This window comes from Psittacula echo (assembly GCF_963264785.1).
Source record: "Psittacula echo genome assembly, chromosome: 3".
Taxonomy (NCBI): Eukaryota; Metazoa; Chordata; class Aves; order Psittaciformes; family Psittacidae; genus Psittacula; species Psittacula echo.
The window spans coordinates 22,078,673-22,102,305 of NC_137736.1; the positions used below are offsets into that span (position 1 = coordinate 22,078,673).

Consider the following 23,633-nt stretch of genomic DNA (forward strand, 5'->3'; position numbering starts at 1 on the left):
GGCAAACGAGGATGGAGGCTCCGAGGGGAGGCGAGCGCTTCCCGGCAGGATCCTGCGCCAGCCTCCGTGCCAGCCCTTGCACCCGGAACAGCATTGTCAGCATCTTGACAGCTGGCTGGCTGCATGCTTATTAGTTGCTACTTTCCTCTTGCCCTCCACCTCTCCTTCGCCTCCCTAATCACCACCTCAGCCCTCTCCCTTCCCCCTTCCCGCTCCTGCCCTGCTGGCCGGCCAGCCCTTTGGGGAGCCCCCAGCCTCTCCAGATTAGAGCTCTCCAGGGACTTGGTCCTTTTGAATGGAAGAAAGGAAAAAAAAAAAAAAAAAAAAGGAAAAAGAAAAAAAAAAAAGTAGGGGGAGGAGAAGGAGGGGAGGAAAAAATTTATTTAAAAAAAAAAAAGTGAGGAAAAAAAAGAAAGAGGGGGAACAGAAGAATGAAAACAGACCCAAGGGGCAATAGTCCCTCGAGCCATTTCACTGCATTACAATGAATATGGACTCTATTAAGCTCCGTTCTGCCTGTTAGTGTTTCCCAGGGCAACACAGCTCCCATATGGCAAGCATGCAGCAGATTAGGGTAGGCCTCCAGGCTTCATTGAGGGCCCAAGGCTTGACTGGCAGTTGAACCCCATCCTTCCCCCCCGCTCCTCACACTTGACACTGCCTGTGTTTATCTAAAGCAAAAAGGGCTGGGGTGGGAGAAGGGGGCATTTGGGGGGTTATTGTCCCGGGCAATGGGAGAGGGCAGGGAAAGGGATGGGGGGGGTGTGATGAGGGAGGGAGGTGGGATGGAGGAGAAAGGGGGTGGGGGGGCGCATCCCCTCATACATATTCAGGAGAGGTCTTGAATGGGCAGAGGAGAAATAAAGCAGATGGAATTCATGTTAAAGAACAGCCACAATCGCCCTCCAAAAACAAGGAGAGAAAAGCGGGCAGCCTTAAAGGAGCGTAGGGAGCAGCGTTTATCCAATTAGCAGGGTTGTCAAATTGAATTTACTCAGAATGGAGGGGAAAGCCGGGGGGGGGAAGGAGGGAAATTAAGTGTCTAGGGCATGGGGGGAGCACGATATTGAAGAAAGGACGTGGGTTTTCTTTCTTTCTTATGCTTTAGCCTTGTCTTTTCAAGGGCTGGAGCTGTTTTCAAGGCATGCCAAGGGTCAGCAAAAGCCAGCATATATACTCTGGTTTAGCATAGGGCTCCTCTCCTGGTAGCTGCAGAAAAAGGGAGGTGTAGCTCATGGGGCAAGGCCATCCCTGCATCCCTTTCTTGCCTGTAGCAGGGCTGTCTCAGGCTGACAGCTCCAGCCACTCTGGGACAACCATGCCGCAGGCATTGCCCAAGGCAAACCACACTCGCTGTCGTGCCACCACTAGGATGACACTGGAAGCTCATGGCCGGCATGAGGATGCTATTTGGTTCTTCAAGCCCCCTCACGCTCGCTGGCTGAGGAATGCCAACCTGAAGGGGTTCACTGAGGCCCAACAAAGTCAGCCTGATCAATGCCAGCTGGAGAGTGGCTCTTTCAGAGGAGCTGTCACATGGAGAGGTGCCAGAATCTGCAGGCACTGGGTCTGCAGTGGTACAAGCTGAAGTCAGACAGGCGATGAGCAGGCTTTGCATCCTGTTGCTAATTCGAAGCCAGCATGCTCAGCTCCCTCCCTGGTAATACCACAGGCTGTTGTGGAAAGGGGCTGCCCAGGGCAGCAGCTTCATCTTGAGGAAGACAAAAAAACAGAGTCACAAAGATCAGTGCACGTTTTGCTTGGTTCATTGCTGGTTTGGTTTTCATGAACAGTTCCATTCAAGGAAGAAGAGCTGTTTTACCTGCAAGTTCAGTTTATTTTTTGGAGGGGTGTCACTACTGAGCTGCTCAGGACTTGCCTGGAGAAAATCTGTGGTTCTTTTTTAAGGTCACCCTTGTTTACAGGCGAGCTCACTCATCTGCATGATGGTGGTGCCCTGCCAGGTTTTGCTCTCTATTTTTTCTTCTTCCAACTACGAGCATGAATTTATCCCAGGCTTTCTCAGTTGTGGCTTCTTGATGGACTGGCTGAGCTCACAAGTAGCCAGTGAGAGACTCTTCTTTGCCTAATCACTTTGAAAAGGGGGGGGCTCATCACACAGTTAATCAAGGGCTATGTTAACAGAGCTAATGCACTCTGAAGTCAGGAGCTTTCAGTGCTATAGAGGGAAGCAGGCAAGCTTTTATCCCTGTTTGCACATACACTCTGCTACCTCCTTGACTTTAAGCATGGCGGTGTAACGTTGGATGCTGCCTCTCTCTGCCCCCTCCTGACATCACCCACTTCCCATTCAGCTCCTGCCTCTCCTTATAGCGTCCACACCTCCATCCTCTTTGGATGCCTGTGCCTGATACATGGGAGGGGGAGCAGTTCTCCTGCTGCAAACTTCTCTTTTTCCTAACCTTTTCAGAGAGAGTGAGTATAACTTAACAGTGTGAAATTAATACTTTGGAGTGGGGATGGAGGTTGGTGGAATTTTGGCCTGTGAGATGTTGCTGTTTTGGCCTGTGAGATGTTGGCCTGTGATGATGTTACTGTTTGATGATTTAGGGAGAAAGTCAGGGGTGCCCAGATTGCCGTCCATGACCAGGAATCATGTGGGGACTTGGCAGTTGAGCTGCTCAGGTGTCACCTGGGCAGTGTTTTTTCAGCTAGAGGTTTACAGGTTTCAGCTAGAGGAGTTGTATGGTGACTTTTTTTTCAGACAGGATGAGAAAGATTTGGGACCAAGAATGACTTGCCTGATGGGATGGAGGCCCCAGTTAGAGAGCTTCCAGCCCTAACACTGCTTTACTGTATAACCTTGGGCCAGGTTGACTTCCTCTTCTAGTGCTCAGGTTTCTGCATTTGTAAAGCAAAAGGGTACTGTGGCTTTTTCCTCCTTTACAGTTTCTTTTTCAGTGCCTTAAGCTCTATGAAACAACAGCAACAAAATACTGTCTTGTATTAAAAACTAATGATTACACAAAGCAAACTGGCTAACTGCACTGAGACATTACCGCCTCTGAAGAGCTTAAGTCTGAAAGTATGAAACAGGGAGCTGGGAGTATCACTGTCCCTACATGACCTGTCAGAAACGGAGACCAGCTGCAGTGAATTCTCCAGTCACCCAGGGTGTCCCCAGCTGAGCCTGAGCTGCTGCAGCCTTTGCCTTAGTGCAGAGCAGCCCCTTCCCCTTCCCACCATTCCCCCCCTGCAGGAAGAGGTGCTCAGGGGCCGGCTGCCTGACAGAACCCCAGACCATTCTCATGTGCATTGGTGAGTTTTCACCTTCTCCCAGTCTGCCTCTGCCTTCCCCGCAGCCTGCCCCTGCCTTCCTCTCAGCCTGCCCCCTGCGCTGGGGTTTGTGGTGCAGGGACACTGCCCCGGAGCTGGGGCAGAGCCTGGTTCCTATTTGGGAGCCTTGTAAATTACAGACAGTGTGGCAGTAACAAGGGTTGGCCGGCCCTTGTTAAACAGGAGGGGGCTTGGGGCTGTGAGCACCATTTCCTCAGTAAACCCTTCAGTTTCTAATCAGCAAACACCTCTCCTGCTGCCTGTGCCTAATTCAGATCCCTTTTTCCTTTTGAGCTCTATCACCCCCCTGCACGCATGCGGCCTTTCTTCCCTTTTATATCTTCACCTCTGGTTTTTCTTCCCTGCTGCCTTTGCAGTGCCCTCCATCACACTGGGGCTGCGCGGGGGCCTCGGCGGGCTGAGTGTGTGGTGGGAAGCGAAGCCGACAGATTTGACACCCCCACCACCCCTCCCTATCTGATGAAGCTCTTGTTAATTTTGTTTTCCTAATGGCCCCTCCTTTGATTTACTGGGCTGTCTAAAAGGGACGCAGAGCTCCAACAGGAAATTGTTATTGTAACCTGGCAGGAAAGAATTAAAAATAAGTAAACAAATAATTTTTGTTTTCCCTTCCCCCCTTGAAGCCCTTTAAATTACTTTAACTCTTTGTTTTCCCACACAAGCAGGAGCTGTTCAGGCTGGTGGTGTCAGTGGCTGCGGAAGTGTCAGTGCAAGGAGCATCTTGTACCTTACCTGCCTTGGGGAGAGAAGGCAGCAGAGCAGGACCCTGTCATGCAGCTGCCCCTTGTCCAGGACCACTGCCTCTGGGAAGGCAACCAGAGTGACTGGAGCCTCCTCTGCTCCCGACCTCTCCCATTGAGGCCTGCTCTGGCGGTGCTTGCAGTACACTGGCAGATCAAGAGCTGCCTGATTATTAAAGTTCCTTGCTTTGCACTACTGCAGGCTGCTGAAGGGCGGCATTTTCAGAAGAGGTCAGTTCCCATTTAGGCATCAAAATAAGTTGGTTGCCTATTTAGGAGAGCTCAGCATGTTGAGAGCTGAATGCTTTTGAAAATCTGGCTTCAATTGTAGAAGCTGAGAATTTCAAAATCTGGCCCTGGATCCTAACAGTTCTTTTGGAATTGATGTTTTCATTCATTCTCCTCATTATTTTTATGCTGTCCATTTACTTCTTGTACTTCACTCAGCTGTGAAAGAAATGGCCACATGTCTCTATTTGGAGCTCATACTTTGCCTGGAGCTTTGGGAGGTACCAGGCACTTGTTGCGACACACCTTCTCTCCTCAGTCTCTGCTCAATACTGTTCAATCTGCCCAGCACGATGGCTGAATTTTCCGATCTCCCCTTTTTCTCCTCACCTATTGCTCTTCATCTTTTTACAGACCTGGGGCAGCCAGTTTCATCGTCTCATCGATGTGCTTGGGTGGTCCAGGCTCACGAAGGGTCCATCACCCATCTCTGCAGCCTTGGCTTTGCCCTTCTGGCCAGAAGCGCTGTGCGACGCAGAGCTGCAGGGAGGTCTGGTTGGGAAGGTTTTTGCCTCCCCCCTTCTCCCAGCATGGGCTCCAAGGAGCAGCTCTTTTCCATCCAACATTTTTCCTTCTTGCTGCCAAACCCATCTAGAGAGGGGAATGACTCAGCTTCGCTCTGTGTGCTTCCAGCACTGAGGAGCAAGACTTGAAGTCCTACCCTAAATTGTTCTTCTACATTGGTATAAAATGTAGGCTCTTATGGTGTGAGATTTTAAGCCTAAACTAACTCAGTCTTTTCTAGATGAGTGGTACATCAACTCGCACATCAGCAACAGTGCCAGCAGTGCATGTTCTGGTATGAACAGACCTCAGGCATTTCTATGGCCATGGTCATTGGTGGTTTGCATTGATGGCTGTGGCATAACAAAGAGTGCTTTGGTGGCTGTCTTACACAGAGGAGTGAACTTGAGGAACTCAGATGGTCTCCAAGACAATAGCTAAAGGATTTCATACAACAGTATGTGCTGGCTGACAGGGGAAACTCTTCAAAGATAAATTGTTGAGACTCTCTTCTTTCCTTGGATGAGAAGAGTGAATACCAGGAAGGATGAGGTGCTTGAGAGGGAAGTTACCATCTTGTTGCTTTGTCACTGAAAGTTATCCACAGAGAGTTTTCACATGTACAGGGCTGTGGGCTGCAGGAGCTAGAATATGAGTCTAGTTGATCTTTCTAGGTGCCTTCAGAGTGTGCCCAGCCTGACACCCAAAGGCCAAGCTCTGTCCATGCTCCTGGCTCCCTGGAAGCCACGTCAGGCCATGCCAAGTTTGGCCTAATTTACCTGCCTCTCAGCGGGGCTTGTCATCTTGGCCTCAGGACCATTCTAACCACGACTGTGTGACTTCTGGGAAAAAGCTGTCTTGAGCACACTAGACAGGCCAGCCAAGTGAGCTCATATTGGTCTGCAAAGTGCCACATAATGATGCTCTTTGTGGCATTTGCAAAGCTCCAGCTGCAGGTTGCTTTACTTGCTGTTACTTCCTTTTGAAAGCACCAGCTCTGAGGAGGCTTTTCTTTTCCTTACCTCTCTTCAGCTGTATATGAATGTCTCCTCCAGGGCTTCTCACCCAAGCAGTGTTCTCGGGCATGGTGGGGGGAAGAGGACAGCTTGTGAGGCTGTTGGAGGAGCAGCCCAATTTGCAGAGAGGCATGCAAGCTGGCTAGCTGGATTCTTGCTGTTGTGATGTGGAGCTCAGTACTGCTGGCCTTTGACGTTGCCCTATACTGCATTCTTTCACCTTTGCTGCCACTAGAGGCTAAGCAAAGTCATTTAAGAGTAACTTGGTGAGATTTCCCCAAATGCTGTGCTTCATTGCTAGCAGTAACCAGCCTTGCCTTGAACAACTCGCTGAGCATCTCATGGGGAGGCTGGCAGTCCTTACTTCAGGAATTAATTAGTTTGGAAGCTGTGCTTGAAGGGACTTATCCTCTCTTTTTGACTGAGATGGTTATGGGAAGGATATGCTCAAACAGGTGACTGCTTGAGCAGTGATTGTGGTGGAAGTAGGAAATACTGCTCTGCAGAGTCCAGGTGCTCTTGAGAATGGTGGTTGCAGCTAAGAAGCTTGTTGTGTATCTGCAGGGAGAGCAGGCAATATAACTGTTGTTTGGGCTCACTTCCATGTCTGGTTTGGTCCTGTGCTTCTTTCCTGACAATGTAGGCATGGAGCAGTTCTGAAATGCCATTGGCACTTGCAGGTAATTTTCTTAGTGTTGCAACTGGAGGAAGCTCAATCCTGTATCTGTGTTATGATGTCCATAGAGGGAGGTCTCTTCTTGACTTCAGACTTTCGCCCTTGAGTGAAGCTGAATTCATTCTGATGTCTGAGATGCCTTTTGGAGCAGCCACTTACATCTTTGATCCCCCTGACCTGGCTTGTCTGAGTGTTCTCTCCACAAGAGCTGCTGTGGTGCAGCTCTTCACATCAGCCTAGGCTGTAACAGGTCTTGGACTTCAAGATTTGTGGAGACTGTTGCTGCTTTTGACTGTGAACCTGGTGGTTTGTCCAGACAGGGTAGTTCAGCTCAAAATCAGCAATGTGTTTCAGGCAGAACAGTCAATGTGAAATCTTTCCATAGGCTGGGTCTCTTGGTTTAGAATAAAGGTTTATTATGCCAGGTCAGTGTGATCCGCTGTCAGGTCACTGCACTGAATTTAAACAAATTTAGAACTGAGCATTTCTTTCCTCCTGCAAAAGTGCCCCCTCCTCTTCAGAATAATTCCTTGCAGAGATGCCCTGAAAAACTTTTACATCTCCTAAGGAGTCCCGTCTGGATTGAAACACAGGTATGCCCAGCAGCAACATGGCCGGTGTCCAGGAAAAGGCAGTGAAACTGCAGGATCACCTCTGTTTTCTCATAGCTTGGGACTTGCACTACTCACTTATTTTTGTGTTCAGGCTAGAATATGTTCCAGACAGGGCCAAGAAGTGGCAGCAACACTTGGTGAATATCTCCAGTGATACTTTGTCGGAAATGTTCGTGTTTTGATCCTGAAAACTGCCTGGTGTGCGTTGCTGGCACAGTACAGGCATTCACTGCACCGAGTCTGAAATGGGGCAGTATGTGTCTGTGCACACACACATAGATTTGTACCGAGAACTAAGGATGGGAATGTCTTGGGAAACTCACAGCCATCCTTGGGGGAGAGGCTGGAGAAGAGAAGTGCTTGTACCAGTGTCTGTAGCCTCCTCAGGCCTCTGGCTCGGTAAATCTAGGAGTTCAGGGATGTTGGTAGAGAAGCCAGGCAGGGCTGGAAAGCAGAGGGAAGTCTGAGGGTTTCATCCATCACGTCTCTTGTCATTCACAGGAATCTGCTGCTGCACATCCACAGCATCTCCTGAAGCAGCTTATGGGACCCTTCCCTGGGCACCCCAGGACACACTGCATGGGATAGCAATGACACGTGGAAAGAAGAGACCCATGTCCCCCATCCCTTGCCTCATCCTTGCAGCTGCTAGCTGCTTTGCCAGACTGAGTGAGTCTCTGGGTTTACCCATTTGTTCTGTTTTTTGAATGTTATGCCTTGATGCTGCTTAGCATAGCCATGCCTCAAGCACAGCGCATTTTCCAGTCTCCAATGCAAAATGTACCAGTACTGCCATTTTTAACCGTGTCCTTTCTTTTTCTTAGTCTCACTGAGCTTTCTTATTCCCATTTTTCCCCCCTGTGCAGGTGAATCTCTGCAGGTCACAGTGCAACCTGCCTCCATTGTCCAAAAGCTTGGGGGTTCAGTCAGCCTGGGGTGTGTGGTGGACCCCCCCAGAGTAAACCTTACCTGGAGACTGAACGGAAAGGAGCTGGCTGGATCGGACAAAGTGCTGGGCATTCACATTGAGCGAGGGAAGCTCGTCATCACAGCTCTCAACAACCACACTGTGGGGCGATACCAGTGCATTGCTCGTGTGCCTGAAGGAGTCATTGCCAGTGTCCCTGCAGTGGTCACACTAGCTAGTGAGTAGCTTTCATCCTCTGCCATCCCCTGCATTGCGTGGGCCGTCACTCACTCATCTTGAGAGACTCATCCATGCTCACTTGTTCATGCTGACATCAAGGGGGTTCTCCTTTGACTTAGGCCATTTTGTAGCATTTCTGGTTGTGGACTGGCTGTCATGTTGTGGCCTAGCATGACCCAAGCAGTCCTCCTCAGTGGTAGGCTGCAGACCTGTCCTGCAGTGACAGTATTTGCAAGACCAGAATATAATTAAGCGATGGGGTTTGTGTGCATGGTTGACTTCCTGAGTGCTGCGCTGCCCCATCTGGTTTGCTAACTTCTTGATTGAGGTCAACAAAAAGTACCTGCTAGTGCTGATGGCCAAACCACTGCCTGGGCTGCTGCTGGGCTCTTACCAGCACTGAGTCAGCTTGTGCTGACTTTTACTGCCTTCCTGACCCACAGAAATTGAAGTCCCTTGCCCTGTTGTGCTGTGATGGGACCTGCACTTTTTTGTGCTGCCCCTGGGTTCATCATAGCCAATGTACCAGCCTCCACACTCACACTGAGGCTAGGTTAGTCTGGTTGCTGTGAGGAGGTGCACATGAGCACCTGTATGAAGTGGCTGCTGGTCCTCTGTGTGCCACTGGGAAGATGCCTTGCCAAAAGGCAAGGTGAGGGAAAGGGATGGTGGGAGAACAGGTGCATGCAGATGCCAGAGGCAGAGACTGTGCTGTCCTCATTTCGTAAGGCGGGTGCAGAAGTGGACAGGACAGTGGCATATCTAAAAACACTCGTAACAAGGTTTCTGTCTGTAAGGGGCAGGAAGCTGTATTCATTACGACTGTGTGCCCCACCTTTCCAGGGCTTTGTCCTCTTCCTGTGATGTTGCAGTATCATGGCAGCAAAGAGCCTCTTTGTTTCTGAGCCAGAGCTCTAAGCAAGGGACTTTGCCTCTATCCCTGAGCTTACGTGCTCCTCACTGCTGCCCTCTGGCACTGGCGGCAGACCAAGGAGACCTGTATGTGTGTGAGGTGTCTTAGAGTAGGGAACTCCTCTTACAGGCACCTGGTTTTGGCCAGATGCAATGCTCAGATGTGAGGAAGTGCTGTATTTGGGTGCATCTGAGAAAGAGCTGTCCCCTGTGCCCTGCTTGGAGGTAGGGGGGCTCTGTGTGGACCACTCCTGCTAGGCAATGGTGAGTCTGATCTTCCCAAAGTTTCTGGTAGGGCAAGTGTGTGCAGATGAGCTCACCATCCCCTGGCAGTGGCAGCCCCCGGGCGTGGAAAGGGCTTCGTCTTCCCAGCAAGGGGGAGTTTGGGGCTAAGCTCTAAGAAAATGAAGACGTGAAGATGTTTGTGCAAAGTAGGGGCTGGCTTTGCTTTAAAGCCAAGAGCTGTTGGCTTGTCACTGCTACATTAATCAGGAATGAAATGTTTAGGCCAGGCTGGGTGGGAGGAGGAGGCGAGGGGAGAGTTGCTGGGCTCTGAGGTGGTGGGAGGGGGCTGTCACGGGGCCGAATCTGTCGGGGGATTTGGCCTGAGCCCCGTGCTGAGATTAAATTTCGGAGAACGCATTCCAGAGCAGAAAGGGGGCTGTGTGCACTGGTGGCCTGATAGCGGGAAGGAGAGCAGGGGAGAGGTGGATGGGATTACCAAGGGCATGGTTTGCATTTAAGAGAGCAGGGTGTGCGTAGCTCCTCAGCCTGATCAGTTCCTTCTGAGGCTGATCCCCTTTTCTTTGTGCTCCCCTCACCCCAACCCACCACCAACAGCTCTGTCTCCTGGGACAAAGCGTGGCTGTTTGATCTTTCTGTCTGCTTTGGTCTAGCATTAGTGGCAGTTGGGATACAGGTCCTAGAGCACCAAAAGGTCTTACTGTGTCCCTCAGGACAAATGAAAGCCAAAGCAGAGTAGTCGTTCAGCCTTCTCCAGGAGCCAGCTGGGGGCATGGGTGCAAAAGAAGGGGACTTGCCCATTGCTGCAGTCCCTGTCATGGCAAAGGCAGGAGCACCATTCAGTGGAGCTCACAAAACTGGAGCCAGAGGTTGGCTGAACAAGCAGTTAATCCACCATGGAACACCCCTGTGCTTTGCTGTATGGGTCCCTTGTCCTTGAGGGGAGCTGGGGGTGACGGAGGTGGTATCCCATGCACAGACAGCCTCGGGCGGTAGGGAGCCCACAGGTAGGGGAGACTTGACAGTCAAGTGGAGAGGGGCAGCCGAGGAAGGACGTGGGGCTGAACGTGTAGCAGTGAAACTTTCTGGCGGCATTCAAATAACCAGTTTGCTGTTCGTGAGCTGGAGGCTGCTGGCAGCAGCGGCTTTGCAGTGATCTGAAATAACAGGTGGCACCAGTCTGAGGTGGGACTGAGTCTGAAAGCTACGGTAACCCATGTGCCAGGGGCTCTCGCTCCTGCTGCAGGCCTCCTCCACAGCCCTGGCAGGTTGGCGCTGCGTGGCAGATCACCTGCTGGGCTGAAAGAAAACCCTCTGGAAGTCTCAGCCCCATCCAAAAGTTATGTGGAGGGCCGGGGGGAGAATGAAACTGGTAGAACGTGAATGAAAACAGGGGGAGAGGGATATTTTCAGGGATTAGAGGTTTAGGTTTATCCTGGAAGAGGACTTGAAGTCACTGGAAAAAGTATCTTGCTAGTTTTGAGGGATGTGGGTCAGATCATCTGGCCATTTTCTAGGCTATTTCTATTCCTTTCTCCCACCTCCTTAGGAGGAAACTTTCTCAAGTGTCCTGGGCTCTATGTGCCCACTCTCTCAGGGCCTCCTTGTGCTTTGCTGGCAGTCAGCAAGCAGATAACCATCGCTGCAGTGCTGGCAGCCACAGTGTAGCCTTGGGACCGATACCTCCTTCTCCCATCTGTGGTGCAGCGCCGAGTCCATCTCTGTTCTCTCTGGCTCAGAGGGCTGGTTGAAACCAGCATTTCGTTCCTCCAGCAGAGATAAAATAGCTGCTGTATAGACAAGGGGTGGGGGAGAAGGGATTTGCAGAAAGGGGATGATTCCTTGAAGCAACAGAAGGAGCAGCACTTGAGGCACTTACTTGGGCACCATGATCCCACGTTCAACCTTGGCAGCCGGTGGCACAGCCGTGCAGATAGGTACCTGCTGATCACTGCTGGCCTGGCCGTGCTGCACAACATCAGCCCTGCGTGGCCCTGAGGCAGCCCTTGATGGCCTGGAATCTGGGATACCTTGAATGGGCAGCCCTCCGCTTTGTGGCAGGAGGTTTGGGAGGCCAGGCCTCAGCACACAGCACTCACGGGCAGTGACCCTGCGCCGGGTCGGGCTGGGCATCCCCCAGGAATTTGCAGCTGCTTTCTGAAGACAGCCCCATTCATTTTCCTCTGCCTGGCCTCTCCTCTGACGGCTCCCCAGAGGGGAAGGCGAGAGGAAGGGAGGGAAGGGGGTGGCTGCGTGCTGGAAAAGCATTTGCTGAGCAGGCACGGGGGCTCTGGCCCCGGGGGCAGAGGTGGTGTGAGGAGGGGAGAGAAGGAAAACACAGGTGGTGTTTGGTGAGCCAGAGGAGCTGTGGCACGAGGGCTGTGAGACGGGCCTGGGGCAACGAGGGGGAATGGGGCTGGGGCACGGCGAGAGGGATGTGCTAGGGCTGTGTGAGCAGGCAGGGGGCCTGGAGCTGCGCCTGTCCCAGTGGGGTGGGAGGGAGCTGGTGGTGACAGCATCAGTGCCCAGGCTGCTGTGGTGCTGACCGGGCAGGGAGCAAGAGCCATGACCCCATGCTGCACTGACAGCAGTGGAAGGTGACTGCCTCAAGCCTGTGGGACCCCTGTCCCTGCCCATTCCCCTTCTCGGAGTCACTCCCTTCACTCCGTCACCCTTCACTACAGCAGGGAGGACTTTCACCTTGAGGGCTGGCGTTTTATTTACTACTGCTTCTTCTCCAAAGTTATTTATGGTGTCCCATTCATTTAATCCTTTCTGTCTTGCCTGCCTCGGTGCTTGGCCCCCAGCCCTGGGATTCATCTGGTTTCGCTCCCCGATGACAGCAGCACAGCTAGCTGCAGGGCTGACCCTCCCTGTGCCCCAGCTCACCCCATCACGCCTCAGAGTGGGGCACAGATGGACGTGAGCATGGCCTCTGGTTGCGCTAAACAAAAAAGAGAAAAGGGAAAGAATCCGTGCTGTTATCCCAGCATGGCTCTGTCTGCCCCCAGCACCTCCCACCGGTGGCTGGTGGATGAGGATTTACTGCTTCCCTGTGGTCAGGCATGTCTTTTAAGGACAAGGACATGGGCTGGCATGCCGGGCGCTGCCATGTGAGAAGGAAAACCCAGCCAGTGGAGAGGGGATGTGGTTTTTCCCAGCTGCAGCGGGAGCTAGGCTCCGAGTGCAAATAGCATGTTAGACATGGGGCACAGCTGCTGCTGGGCAACCAAAAGGGTGAGCGCTGCATCCTCCTATGCTGCCCTTCTCCTACACCCCCTGCACTGCTTTTCCTGGTGGGGGTAGGTGTGTGTGGCCCCCACATCCTGGGGGCGGGTCATTTGAAGCTCCAGGATGAAGCTGGTTGTCCCAGCCTAGCGCAGCACTGTCTGTTTTGCTGTGCTAGCACCAAGTGAAGGGGGGCTCATCGCATGCACAGAGGGAGATGGGGGTGCGCCCAACCACCCCTCGCCTGCTCTGGCCAACCCATCGGTGTTAATGGACAGCTATATGGGCCAGTACCAGCGGGGAGTGGGGCCAAAACCCAGTGGCAAATAAAACAGGCTTGTTCGCTGTGTGGGAGCAGGAATTTGGGGGAGTAGCTTGGCAGGAGGCTTGTACACTTGCATATTGGAAAATAGTTTGTTCTAGTCCCCACCTGATGTTTTCCTCCTCTCCCCTGCTGGTTTTGCTCCATTCCTCAGCCACCCCAGGATCCCTTTCCTCCGTCCATTCCCCCCTCCATCCACAGCTTTGCCCCTCATCTCCTGCAGTCAGGCTGGGAGGGGAAGGCAGGAAGGGCTGGGTGTCCAGCTCTCTGCCCTGTGGGACTGCAGCACTAAGAGCCATGTGTCCCTGGCACAGGGACATCATTTCCATCTTCAGGAGCATGGTACTCCCCGGTGGGCTGCACTGTGCTGGGGCTGTGGATCTGCTCTTCCTCCTGAGCCCCTTCTCCTCTGTGGGATCTGTGTGTGCGTGCACATGTGTGTGTGTGCAGATCCCTGCCAGCATTGCTGGAGCCTATGCCTTGGCTCTGAAATCTTAATTTAGCTGTGATGAATCCAGACCACCAAGGCACACATTAATTTTCCTGATGCTCGTTTATATTTTGTTGATCAGAGAAATACGCGTGATGTGGGCAGGCAGACGCTGGGCTCTCGCCTCTTCTCCACCTCTTTCCATTGCTGTGGCTCTTACTATTTTATTCCTTGATCAAATACAAAAGCAAAGAGGAGAAAAGATCCAGCAAGCACCCTTCCCCTCCCCAGCAGAAACTTTCCTTGTTGGAGGGGCGCGAGCCAGCTTTGCACAAGTGAAGAGTTAACCTTCATCTGGCTTTAGTACCCAGTGGAAACACGGCTCCCCTCCTCAGCTTGTCTTAAAGGATTAATCACATTTTTTTTTATTACTATTATTTTAATTGAACGGTGCCAGCACATTCCAGCAGTATGAAGCATGTTCGCTGCAAATCATCTTTATGACATTGCAAAACCTCCCCTTTTCTTTTCAACCTCTTCCCCTTCACTCAGTTCTGGGCCCGGGATGCTTGCTCCCCCGGCAGCTGCCCGGCAGCCCCTCCGCGCCGCACTCGGGGAGGCTCTCGCACCGCCCTGCCAAGAGAGCTGGTTTTTATTTAAACTCCATAAAGGATCTTGCTTTAATCAGAAAGTCTGCTTGAGAAATTTCATGTCACTTTTCCATGACTGTGGGTGGGAGAAGCTTGGAGCCAGAGTTGTCTTTTTGCTCTTGGAGCGCTGTTGCATTTCCCAGAGAACAAAAACACATTGCTGCCAAGGGAGGCTGCCTGCCGTCCGCCCGCCGCCAGCCCTCCTGCTTCACCCCCTCCAGCTCTCCACACTGCCCGAGGTCGCGGGTGCCACGTCTTGGGATGGGTTTTGAGGGGCGAGGGAGCTGTTGACAGCACGTGGCCGTGCTGTGCCATGGTGACGGACACGCCGCACTGCCTTAGCGTGGGGCTCTGAAAGGACGTGTGGTCCTCGCCAGATCTGGCAGCACATTGCTGGTGGGACGTGTGCTAGCGCTGGGCCTCAGGGAAGATGCGCTGGCTTGAGCCTTGATGTGACAGTGTGACTCGTGACCAGCTGCGGGGTGTGCAGTTGTCACTGGTGGTCGCCTGGGCTGGTGCACGGCACTGTAAGAATGTGTGCTCAGGACTTTCTTCCTGACACAAACCTTTCGCCTCCCGGCACAGGCTGGCTGAGACAGAGTTTGGGCTTGCAGTGAGCCAGCAAGGTTTGCCATTGTGTTTAGGGGGAGCGGAGACAGGTTTTATCACGAGGAAGCTCGGTGGGGCCAGGTTTCTGTGCTCCCTGTGGGGTTTCACCACAGTCCATTGCTCCTGCTTTCAAAAGCAGGGAAAAGGAAACAAGCAATCAAGCACCCTTTCCTCCTCACCCCTGTGCTTCCAATCCTGCTGCCTGCATCGGCCCCATCAGAGGGGCAACTCCTATCACAGCCTCATCATAGCGGGACACATGCTGAGACAGGGCATTTTCACTGGAGGGGTAGCTGTACAGTGATCACAAGGATCTGCTTTTCCTTGCAATTCCCTGTTCTTCGAACTGGGGTGTGGGCACTGCTTGGGCATACATGGAAGCATCATGGCTAACCATCCTTGGCTGTGAGATGCTTGATGGGAGCAAGAGTACCTGGAGAAGAGATGCTGATTGCTCAGGTTCCAGAGGAGCTCAGAGCAGCTCTGGGAGCATCCAGCATTCATGCATCTTCTCCCAGTGTGCCACCCTTGAATGGGCTCCCTGAGTTACCACTACAAAGTCAGCTTCTTGGTGTCAGGACTGCAGCCACGTTTGAAACAGCAGGCAGGAGAAGGACCACTTTTGGCCGCCCTTCAGTGCTGCAGTAAGTTGGCTCTTCTTTCACTCTTGAGCCAGGATTTTTCGCACCCAGTTTCCCAGCTATGGAGCAGGAGGTTTCTCCAGAAGCTATGTTTTAAGTTACCCATTTTGTAGTAAGGAGGAGGAGAAAAAAAGCAAAGCTGTGAAACCAGGCCAGTTTCCCTAACTGCTGGGGATGGAGCGGTCCTCTGCCGGCACCACAGTGAAACATCCCTGGGTCCGCAGGGGAAGGATGAGCTGACGCTGAGATGCTGAGCCAGCCAGCCATGCCCTGTCGTTTGCTCTCTGCAGATCTCAAAGATTTCAAGTTTGACGGCCAGCATGTGATCGAGGTGGACGAAGGGAACACAGCCGTGATCGCCTGTGACCTGCCTGAAAGTCACCCCAAGGCTCAGGTCCGCTACAGTGTGAAGCAGGAGTGGCTCGAGGCCTCCCGAGGTGAGTGCCACAGGGTCTGCCCCACTGGGTCCCCTCCCTGGACCCTCAGTTTTACCTTTCCCTATCAGCAGCATCTTGCTCTGCCTGCTGCCTCCTTGTTGTCCTTTTGCTGCTGGTCTGAGCACAGGTTAGTCTAAGAGTCCCTGCCCAGTATCCTTGATATCCCTGCTCCCTAGGACTGGGGAGCTACATCTGCATATAGGCAAAAGGAAGCAGAATTAGGTGATGCACAATGTCGCTCTTCATTGGGCATCTCCATGTGTCTGTGAAGCATTCTTCTAGCCCAGCCTGGATAAAGGCACCTTTGGATTTGGTGAAATGTCTTTAATGTGGATCTGAGTTTTGCAGCTTCACTGCATCTGCTGCACGTACCTGTGATGAGCTAGCTTCACCTGCAGCTCTGTTCCTTCCATCGTTGCACCATTGCTCCCCGTGATGTTCTGGGTAGGAGCATATCTTGTGACCACCTCCTCTTCTCTCTCTACAGACAATTACCTTATCATGCCATCCGGGAACCTTCAGATCGTCAATGCCAGCCAGGAGGATGAGGGGACTTACAAATGTGCTGCCTACAACCCCGTGACACAGGAGGTGAAAACCTCTGTCTCCAGTGAGAGGCTCCGTGTGAGACGTAAGCCGCTCTCCCTTCACTGCACATGTCCATAGTGCTTCCAGCCCTGGGAGCACGTACCAGTGCTATCTTAGCTAATTTACTGTGTGAACCAGCATTATCAGTTGCTGGGAAAACTTCCCAGCAGCAGAAGGCCCCAAAGCTCCTGGGATATGTGTGCAACCCTGGGATTGCTGTACCTCATTAGGATTTGTTCTTGCTGATGGCAATCACAGGCCCTTAGCCTTTCAGCACTTACTGTGTGCACGCATCCCTTAAGGAATGTCCCTCTCAGCCTGTGTTGCCATTTATCCACTGCAGTGCAGGGGAGCAGTGGGCTTAGCCCTATCATTACCCCTACCTGCACTTTGAACAGGGTGCTTCTCCACCAGCCGCCTTCCTTCCCACCCACCTCCTTCCTCCTCCTCTCCCCACCAGGCTCCACAGCAGAGGCAGCCCGGATAATCTACCCCCCTGAAGCTCAGACCATCATTGTCACCAAGGGCCAGAGCCTCATCCTGGAGTGTGTAGCCAGCGGGATTCCCCCGCCGCGGGTCACCTGGGCCAAAGACGGCTCCAGTGTCTCCGCGTATAACAAGACACGCTTCCTGCTCAGCAACCTCCTGATCGACCCCACAAGTGAGGAGGACTCGGGCACCTACAGCTGCATGGCTGACAATGGGGTTGGAGAGACCGGAGCTGCATTCATCTTCTACAACGTCCAGGTGTTCGGTGAGTGGTGCTCTGGCCCTTGTTTCAGGAAGGGCTTGGGCCTTCTTCACTGCTTTCAGGGGAGAATACTAGTGCTGCTGTACTCTTTCTCTCACTGGGCAAACCACCATGTAAAGCAAACCCCTGCTTGTGATTCCAGTTTCTAGATGACACAGGTTCTTCCTAGAGGGTGACAGTTCTTCCTTTCTGGCTCCAACCATGGGCTGGAGATACCGGATCCTCCCTTCCTCTGCAGAAGCTCTTCTTGTGTCATTTGTAGCACTGGTTTGCTCTAACACTTTCTTGTGGAGGACCATCTGCTTCTTAGACATGTTTGACACTGGCATAAGGAAGGCGTCAGAGTGTATTGCTTTCTGTTCTGTTCTATAGGGAAGCTCTTTCTGGGGTGAGAAATGTATGGGGTACTACACGACAGATATTTGTGCCATGCATTCTTCGCTTTCTCACAAGCATTAGGGAGGCTTGTTAATAAACCTGAGTTTTATTGGGTTGCATTTCACCCAGATGCTGACATGCTGTTTTGGCACAAGCATGGTCTTTGCAGAGTAGCACTTCAGCTCAGAGAAATGGGACTTTTAGGTGGCTGCTGTCATCTGAGGCAGATGGCCTTGGGCCACCTCTCCTTGCAGTTCACGTGGATGCTGAAGGAGAGGTGCTGTGCAGCAGATACCTTGTAGGCCCTCTTAAAAGGAGTGGGATTTGGGGGTGGGGTAAAGATGCATCACTCTGCCCTCATCCCCGCCACAGAGGAAGGTGCAAAGCCATGACCATGCCATACTCTCTGCCAAACAGCACTCAGCAGCTGTGTTTTGCCCCTGCCACAGAACCCCCGGAGGTCACCGTGGAGCTGTCCCAGCAGATCATCCCCTGGGGCCAGAGCGCCAAGTTCACGTGCGAGGTGCGAGGGAACCCGCAGCCCTCGGTCGTGTGGCTGCGCAACGCCGTGCCCCTGTCGGGCAGCCCGCGGCTCCGGCTGTCGCGCCGGGCGCTGCGCCTAGTCAGCGTGGGGCCTGAGGACGATGGCATATACCAGTGCATGGCGGAGAACGAGGTCGGCAGCGCGCAGGCCATGGTGCAGCTGAGGACAGCCCATCCAGGTAAGTCTCTCTCTCCAAACTGGTGACCATTCAGTTCCAGAGCCTAACACGCAGGGACAGAGCAGAAGAAAGTTAGTGTGTAACCCTCCCGCTTGCGTTTCAGCTGCCTTGCTCTTCCCTCCCTTTTATCCTGCACAGCGAGTGCTTTTTTGACTGGGATCTCCATATCTCTCTGTAGGAACAGATGGAAGCGGTTTTGCTTCTAAGAGCCGTGCCATATGTGCATACTTGAGCTATCTCTACATGATAGACATAGGACATTTGGGTGTACTGCCTTATCCCATGGTTTACTCAGCTCTGCTTCTGAGCTTGCACTGGGCAAGAACATAACCACTGATGTGGTTAGATTCACTTGGGGAAAGAGAGGTACCACCTGATTCCTTGGACCCTGATGAACTTACCCAGGGGCTTCAGAGAGGGAGAAAGCCCCATGTGGCCAAGGCCTGTGCTTGGAGAGGCCCCAGTAAGGTGTATTAGGTTTATAGCTGGAGAAAGAGAGATTGTTGCCAACACTTTTTTGAGTGGCTCACCAGGCATCACCTGGGACCTGTGCTGCAGTGGGTGTATAGCATCAGCCTTCTGAGAGGCTCAAGGGGCTCATAGCTCTGCCTTCATCGCAGACTGGGGTGGGCATTTACTCTACCTCAACACCTTGTCTTTCAGGAGCTACACTCAACCCTGGGCGAGGTGCTCAGCTGGGTTCAGCTCAGCCCCCAACACCACCTTCCAGGGACAGTGCCTTAAAGCTGCCCCTGGATAAAGCTGGACTGCCAAAGACTGGGACAACCCCACTGACAGCATCTCCACAGTGTGCAGCCAACAGGGAGATGGTGTCTCCAGCTGAGGCCCCCATCATCCTCAGTTCCCCACGGACATCTAAGACGGACAGCTATGACCTGGTGTGGAGACCCCGGCCTGACAGCAGAGCCCCCATTCTCTATTATGTGGTGAAGCATCGCAAGGTATTGTTGTTTCGCCGTGCTCCCATCTTTGCTCTGCACCATTCCACACCAGGCTGCTGGCCTCACTGCAGGTTTTCACACTTCATGAGCAGGTGTACTGTGGCAGGGACACCCTGGTGACACTGGTTGGTGGGACCTCCTCAGCTGCAGCCTCAGCCTGTTGAGGTACAGGCTGTGAGAGGAGGTTTGCCAAGGTGTCCCAGAAGAGCTCATAGTGGTGCCCATCTGCCTAAGTACGCAGAGGCCATATGCACACACATGCATTTCCAGTTTGAAGAGCTTCCACTTCTAATTCCCAGCTGCGTGCTTACACAAGCAGGAAGTCCTGAGGGCAGACTGTGCAGTGACTTGCTCTGTGATGCCTTTGTCACAAGCCATGGTGACACCTCTACCTTGAAAAGCTTGGGCTGCAGGACACAGGGCAGCAGCCTCTCTCTGCTGCGCATACCTGCCCAGCTCAGCAGCACTGAAGCACCCATGCTCAGTTACTGAGGAAACAGCAGAAAGGCATCATAACCATGCTAAATCCTTTAGGAAGCTCCTCAAGCACCAGCTTCACTCTGAAAGCTGAAAGGCAGTGCAGTGTTGAGCATCTGGTGGCACACCATGAGTGCACAGTGCACTGTGTGAGCCCAAGGGCTCCTGCCCTCTGTGGTGCTTCTCAGCATCATGGGCAGAATGGGGGCAAAGCTGTAGCCAGCAGTTTCTCTAAATAGCAAAGCATTGTTGAGGTAAAAATTCTGCTTTTGAGGTGTAGACCATCTCTTCCCAATTTGCTGGGATAAGCTGGGAAAAAGTAGCTTGAATTTATCTGTTTGCTGCTTGTATTTCCCTTGGGTACGCAGGGAGTTGCAGTAGAGAGGTAGGTTTTGCTTTGGGGTTTGAGTATGTTCCAGATCTGGTATGTTTTGGATTCCCAGCCACTGCAAGGCACTGTTTTCAATTACATGTGAATATATGTGTCTGTTTTCCTGGAACTGTTTGATTTTTGTGAAAATATATAGGTATGACAGGAGGCTGTTATAATCCCTACACATGCTTGATTTCTTTCTAAACAAAACCTCAGCTAAGGGTTTCAGCTAACTATCTCTTTGAAGAACCCTTTAAAACAAAGGCAGAAGATGCCAACACAAGAACACAATAGGGCAAGCTTAAATAAAAACCAAAAGATGCCAAAAGCCTCACCAGACTATTGGCTCTGATTGTCTGCCAGGAAGAGATGTGTCCCCAACGCTATATCATGTAACTACCAGTTCTGCATGCGATTTTCACTGGCAGGCTGGAGTTTGTCCATATTTTATTTGTTTTCACCTGGAAGGGGCTGTAGGGCAGTGGAGGTCACCATGGGTCACTGCAGTTTGCAGTAATATGTTTTCAGTGTAGTCCAAATTCTCAGCTGGAGACTCTTTCTTGGGATGCTTAAGGATTATGTGGAAAGGAATTAGTCCCAATAACCCCTTAAACTGATTTAGAAGGAGTCTCTATCAGAGATCCTTAGGATCAACTTATATAATGATCTGGTTTTGACAACTCTGACTGGAAAAGCATGTGTGCAGAGAGGGAAGGAATTGAATCAGCAACAAAAGAAAAGGCCCTTTGTGTGGGAGATGTCTATAGGGAAGTAAAACCTACTGACAGGAGGCTTACATTTGTACAGGGCAAGGTCTGCTTCTCCTCTGGAAAATACCTGTGGATGTCTCTTTTCCCTTGCTCTTACGCTGCCCCTGAAGTCTCAGCAGCCACCAGGCACTCAGATGCCGTGCAGCCATTACCTTTGTTTGTTAAGAATGTCTCTTTCTCTTTCCTGGGCAGTAGCAGTGTCCAGGGCTCCCCTCCCTGGCCTCACAGCTCTGTGGGCCCGGAATAAAAATAAAACGAGGCAGGCATTAATCAGTCAGTGTCAAACGCTTGGAGAGGATGAATGATACAGCAAAGCCCTGGCATTTCCGTTCTGCTGTGTTGCCTGCATTACTAATGCTCCTCTCGGCACCGGGTCACTTCAGTGTCCTGCCTGTTGGCCTGCAAAAATATTATGCTTGCAGCTGGGGAGGAGGAGGAAGGTCCCACCTTCCCTCCCCCATCTGCACAGGGCATCCGGCATCACTGAAAAACAGGCTATGCTTCCAAGCCTTTCTGGGGGCCACAAGCATACATGGACCCTTTCCTGCAGAAACCTGTGCTCAGATCTTAGAATCAACTATGCTGGAAAAGACCTTTAAGATCATCAATTCCAACCAGGACTGCCAAGTCCACCATGTTACTGAGGGCCTCATCCACACGGTTTTTGAGCACTTCCAGGGATGGTGATTCCACCACTTCCCTGGGCAGCTTGATCGCATGTTCCAATGCCTGATCACCCTCTCTGTGAAGAAAGTTTTCCTAATATCCAATCTAAACTTTCCCTAGCACAGCTCGAGGCTGTTTCCTCTTGTCCTATCACTTGTTACCTGGGAGAAAAGACCAGCCACCTCCTCTCTCCATCCTCCTTTCAGGTAGTTGTAGAGAGCGATAAGGTGCCCCTGAGCCTTCTCTTCTCCCTCATATGATTGCAGGGCAGGCAGCCCTGGTTGATACACCACCTGCCATGAAATCTTCTGAGCTTGGAGCAGACAAGAGGCCCAGCCTGCCCCAGCTTTGCAATGCCCGCCTTGGTCTCTCAGCAGGTTGCCAACACCTCAGACAGCTGGGCAGTGAGGGACGTTCCAGCCTCGCAGCACCGTCTGACCCTCACCAGGCTGGACCCTGGCAGTCTCTACGAGGTGGAGATGGCCGCTCACAACTGTGCCGGCGAGGGACAGACAGCCATGGTGACCTTCCGAACTGGTAAAGGTCGAACTTTTCCCTGGGTGTTCTGCTGGAGTTCAGGGCAGGGCCCCTCTCTGAAGTCCCATCTCAGCCCTGAGGCACCAGGCTTAGGACAAAGGGGCTGTTTTCTGTTCTGGAAACCCATCTGCCCTCAGCTTAGAGTGACTCCATCAGAAGGGAATGTGGAGGGTGGGACTGAAACAGGATGGGGAAAATCAGGTTTCTCCTCTGCCTGGAAGTGCCTTGGAGTAAGTCCCTTTATCCCTTGGAGTCTCAGTTGGACACCTGCAGAACCATAGAAAATAGGTCTGGTGGGGATGTCAAGAGGTCATTTTAATCCATCCTCTGCCTGGAGACAGGATGAGCCCGTGGGGGTTGTTCCTGCCAGGTGTTTCTCTAATCTGTCCTTAACAGCTTGCCGTGCACCAAAGGGAACTCCAGGACTTCCTATGTAGTCTGCTTGGTGCAGAGTTGTCTTTGGCACTAAAAGGATGTTCCAAATGTCTACACTAAGTCCCTCTGCCCCCTGGCTGCCTTTCATGTCTCCAGCAGGTGTGGGGAATGGCATTCCCTTTATAGCAACCTTCCCAATGGCAGTGGGCTTGCTCATGTCTCCCTTCAGGCCCCCATCTTGCACCAGTTACTACCTTCTCAGACAGAAATCTAGCAGCATTTCAAGAAAACCAATTAAAAGTTTTAGAAAATTAAGCATGAGGGGAACCTATTAACGGATTAACAAACCTGCCCCTTTAGCTTTAGTTCCTGCCTGCAGGTTGAATGCTTTGAACCCCTCAGTTCAAAGAACTCAACTTAGGGGTTCAAAGGTTCAACCTAGGGCGGTTACGGTCCAGGACTACTTACCTCAGCATCGTGGTTGGGAATATTTTTAATGCTTATCACAGCAAAAATTAACCCTGATCCACATCTGCATGTCACTGATGCCGCCTCTCCCTTCTGCACAGGCCGGCGCCCAAAACCAGAGATTGTTGCTAGCAAAGAGCAGCAAATCCAGAGGGATGACCCAGGCACAAGCACTCAGAGCAGTAACCAATCTGACAACAGCCGTCTGTCCCGTAAGGCCCTCCCTCAGCTGGGCAAGGAGGGAGGACAAGGGGTGCTGGATCTCTTGTGGGTGGTAGTGGTCAGGCCATGCTGGGGTTGAAGTCTCCGCTGGGTCTCCAGGTCTTGACAAGGAGAGGTCCTTCTTGGACACCCCTGCATTGACAGGCAGTCTGTCTTAGGGGAGCAGGCTGATCCCACTACCTGTCCCCACCATTAATGTGAGGATTTGTTAGAAACTCTGTCTTGTGCTGGGTTCCATGTGGTGCGTTCAGAAAGCCCTGTGACTGTGTGGGGCACAGCACCAACAAGCTGGGGGAGTGTGGGGCAGGAAGGAAACCAACTCCCTGCAGGCCCTGGCATCCTCCTCTCTCAGCCAAGCCTTGACAAGGGGTAGTTGTGCCCATTCTAGGGGTGCAGGGTATTTTGCTGCACAGGAGAAACATCAGCTCCTTACTGGTTAATACAATTCATTGTTTTTCCCATCTTGCATCTGCCATTACTGTTATTCACCAGAGCCAATATCCTTTCTGTGAAATTCACTCCTTCAATCCTTACTCTTTCTTGTGAAGTCCTCACATTCAATTACCCAC

The 23,633-nt window shown here is 52.2% G+C and overlaps 1 protein-coding gene across 1 annotated transcript in view; it reads left to right on the forward strand.

Annotated features, from left to right (window-relative positions):
- The window catches only part of BOC (BOC cell adhesion associated, oncogene regulated), a gene marked incomplete at both ends in the record, with an annotated part of 54,236 nt that overhangs the window by 24,005 nt on the left and 6,598 nt on the right, over window positions 1-23,633 (forward strand). Inside the window, 11 exons of the mRNA XM_080613497.1 lie at window positions 4,701-4,836; window positions 5,092-5,145; window positions 7,658-7,825; window positions 8,023-8,301; window positions 15,629-15,775; window positions 16,263-16,406; window positions 16,824-17,117; window positions 17,942-18,214; window positions 18,878-19,176; window positions 21,837-21,999; window positions 22,944-23,054. Coding sequence (XP_080469623.1) covers window positions 4,701-4,836; window positions 5,092-5,145; window positions 7,658-7,825; window positions 8,023-8,301; window positions 15,629-15,775; window positions 16,263-16,406; window positions 16,824-17,117; window positions 17,942-18,214; window positions 18,878-19,176; window positions 21,837-21,999; window positions 22,944-23,054 — 2,068 coding nt within the window. The remainder of the gene's footprint in view (window positions 1-4,700; window positions 4,837-5,091; window positions 5,146-7,657; window positions 7,826-8,022; window positions 8,302-15,628; window positions 15,776-16,262; window positions 16,407-16,823; window positions 17,118-17,941; window positions 18,215-18,877; window positions 19,177-21,836; window positions 22,000-22,943; window positions 23,055-23,633) is intronic.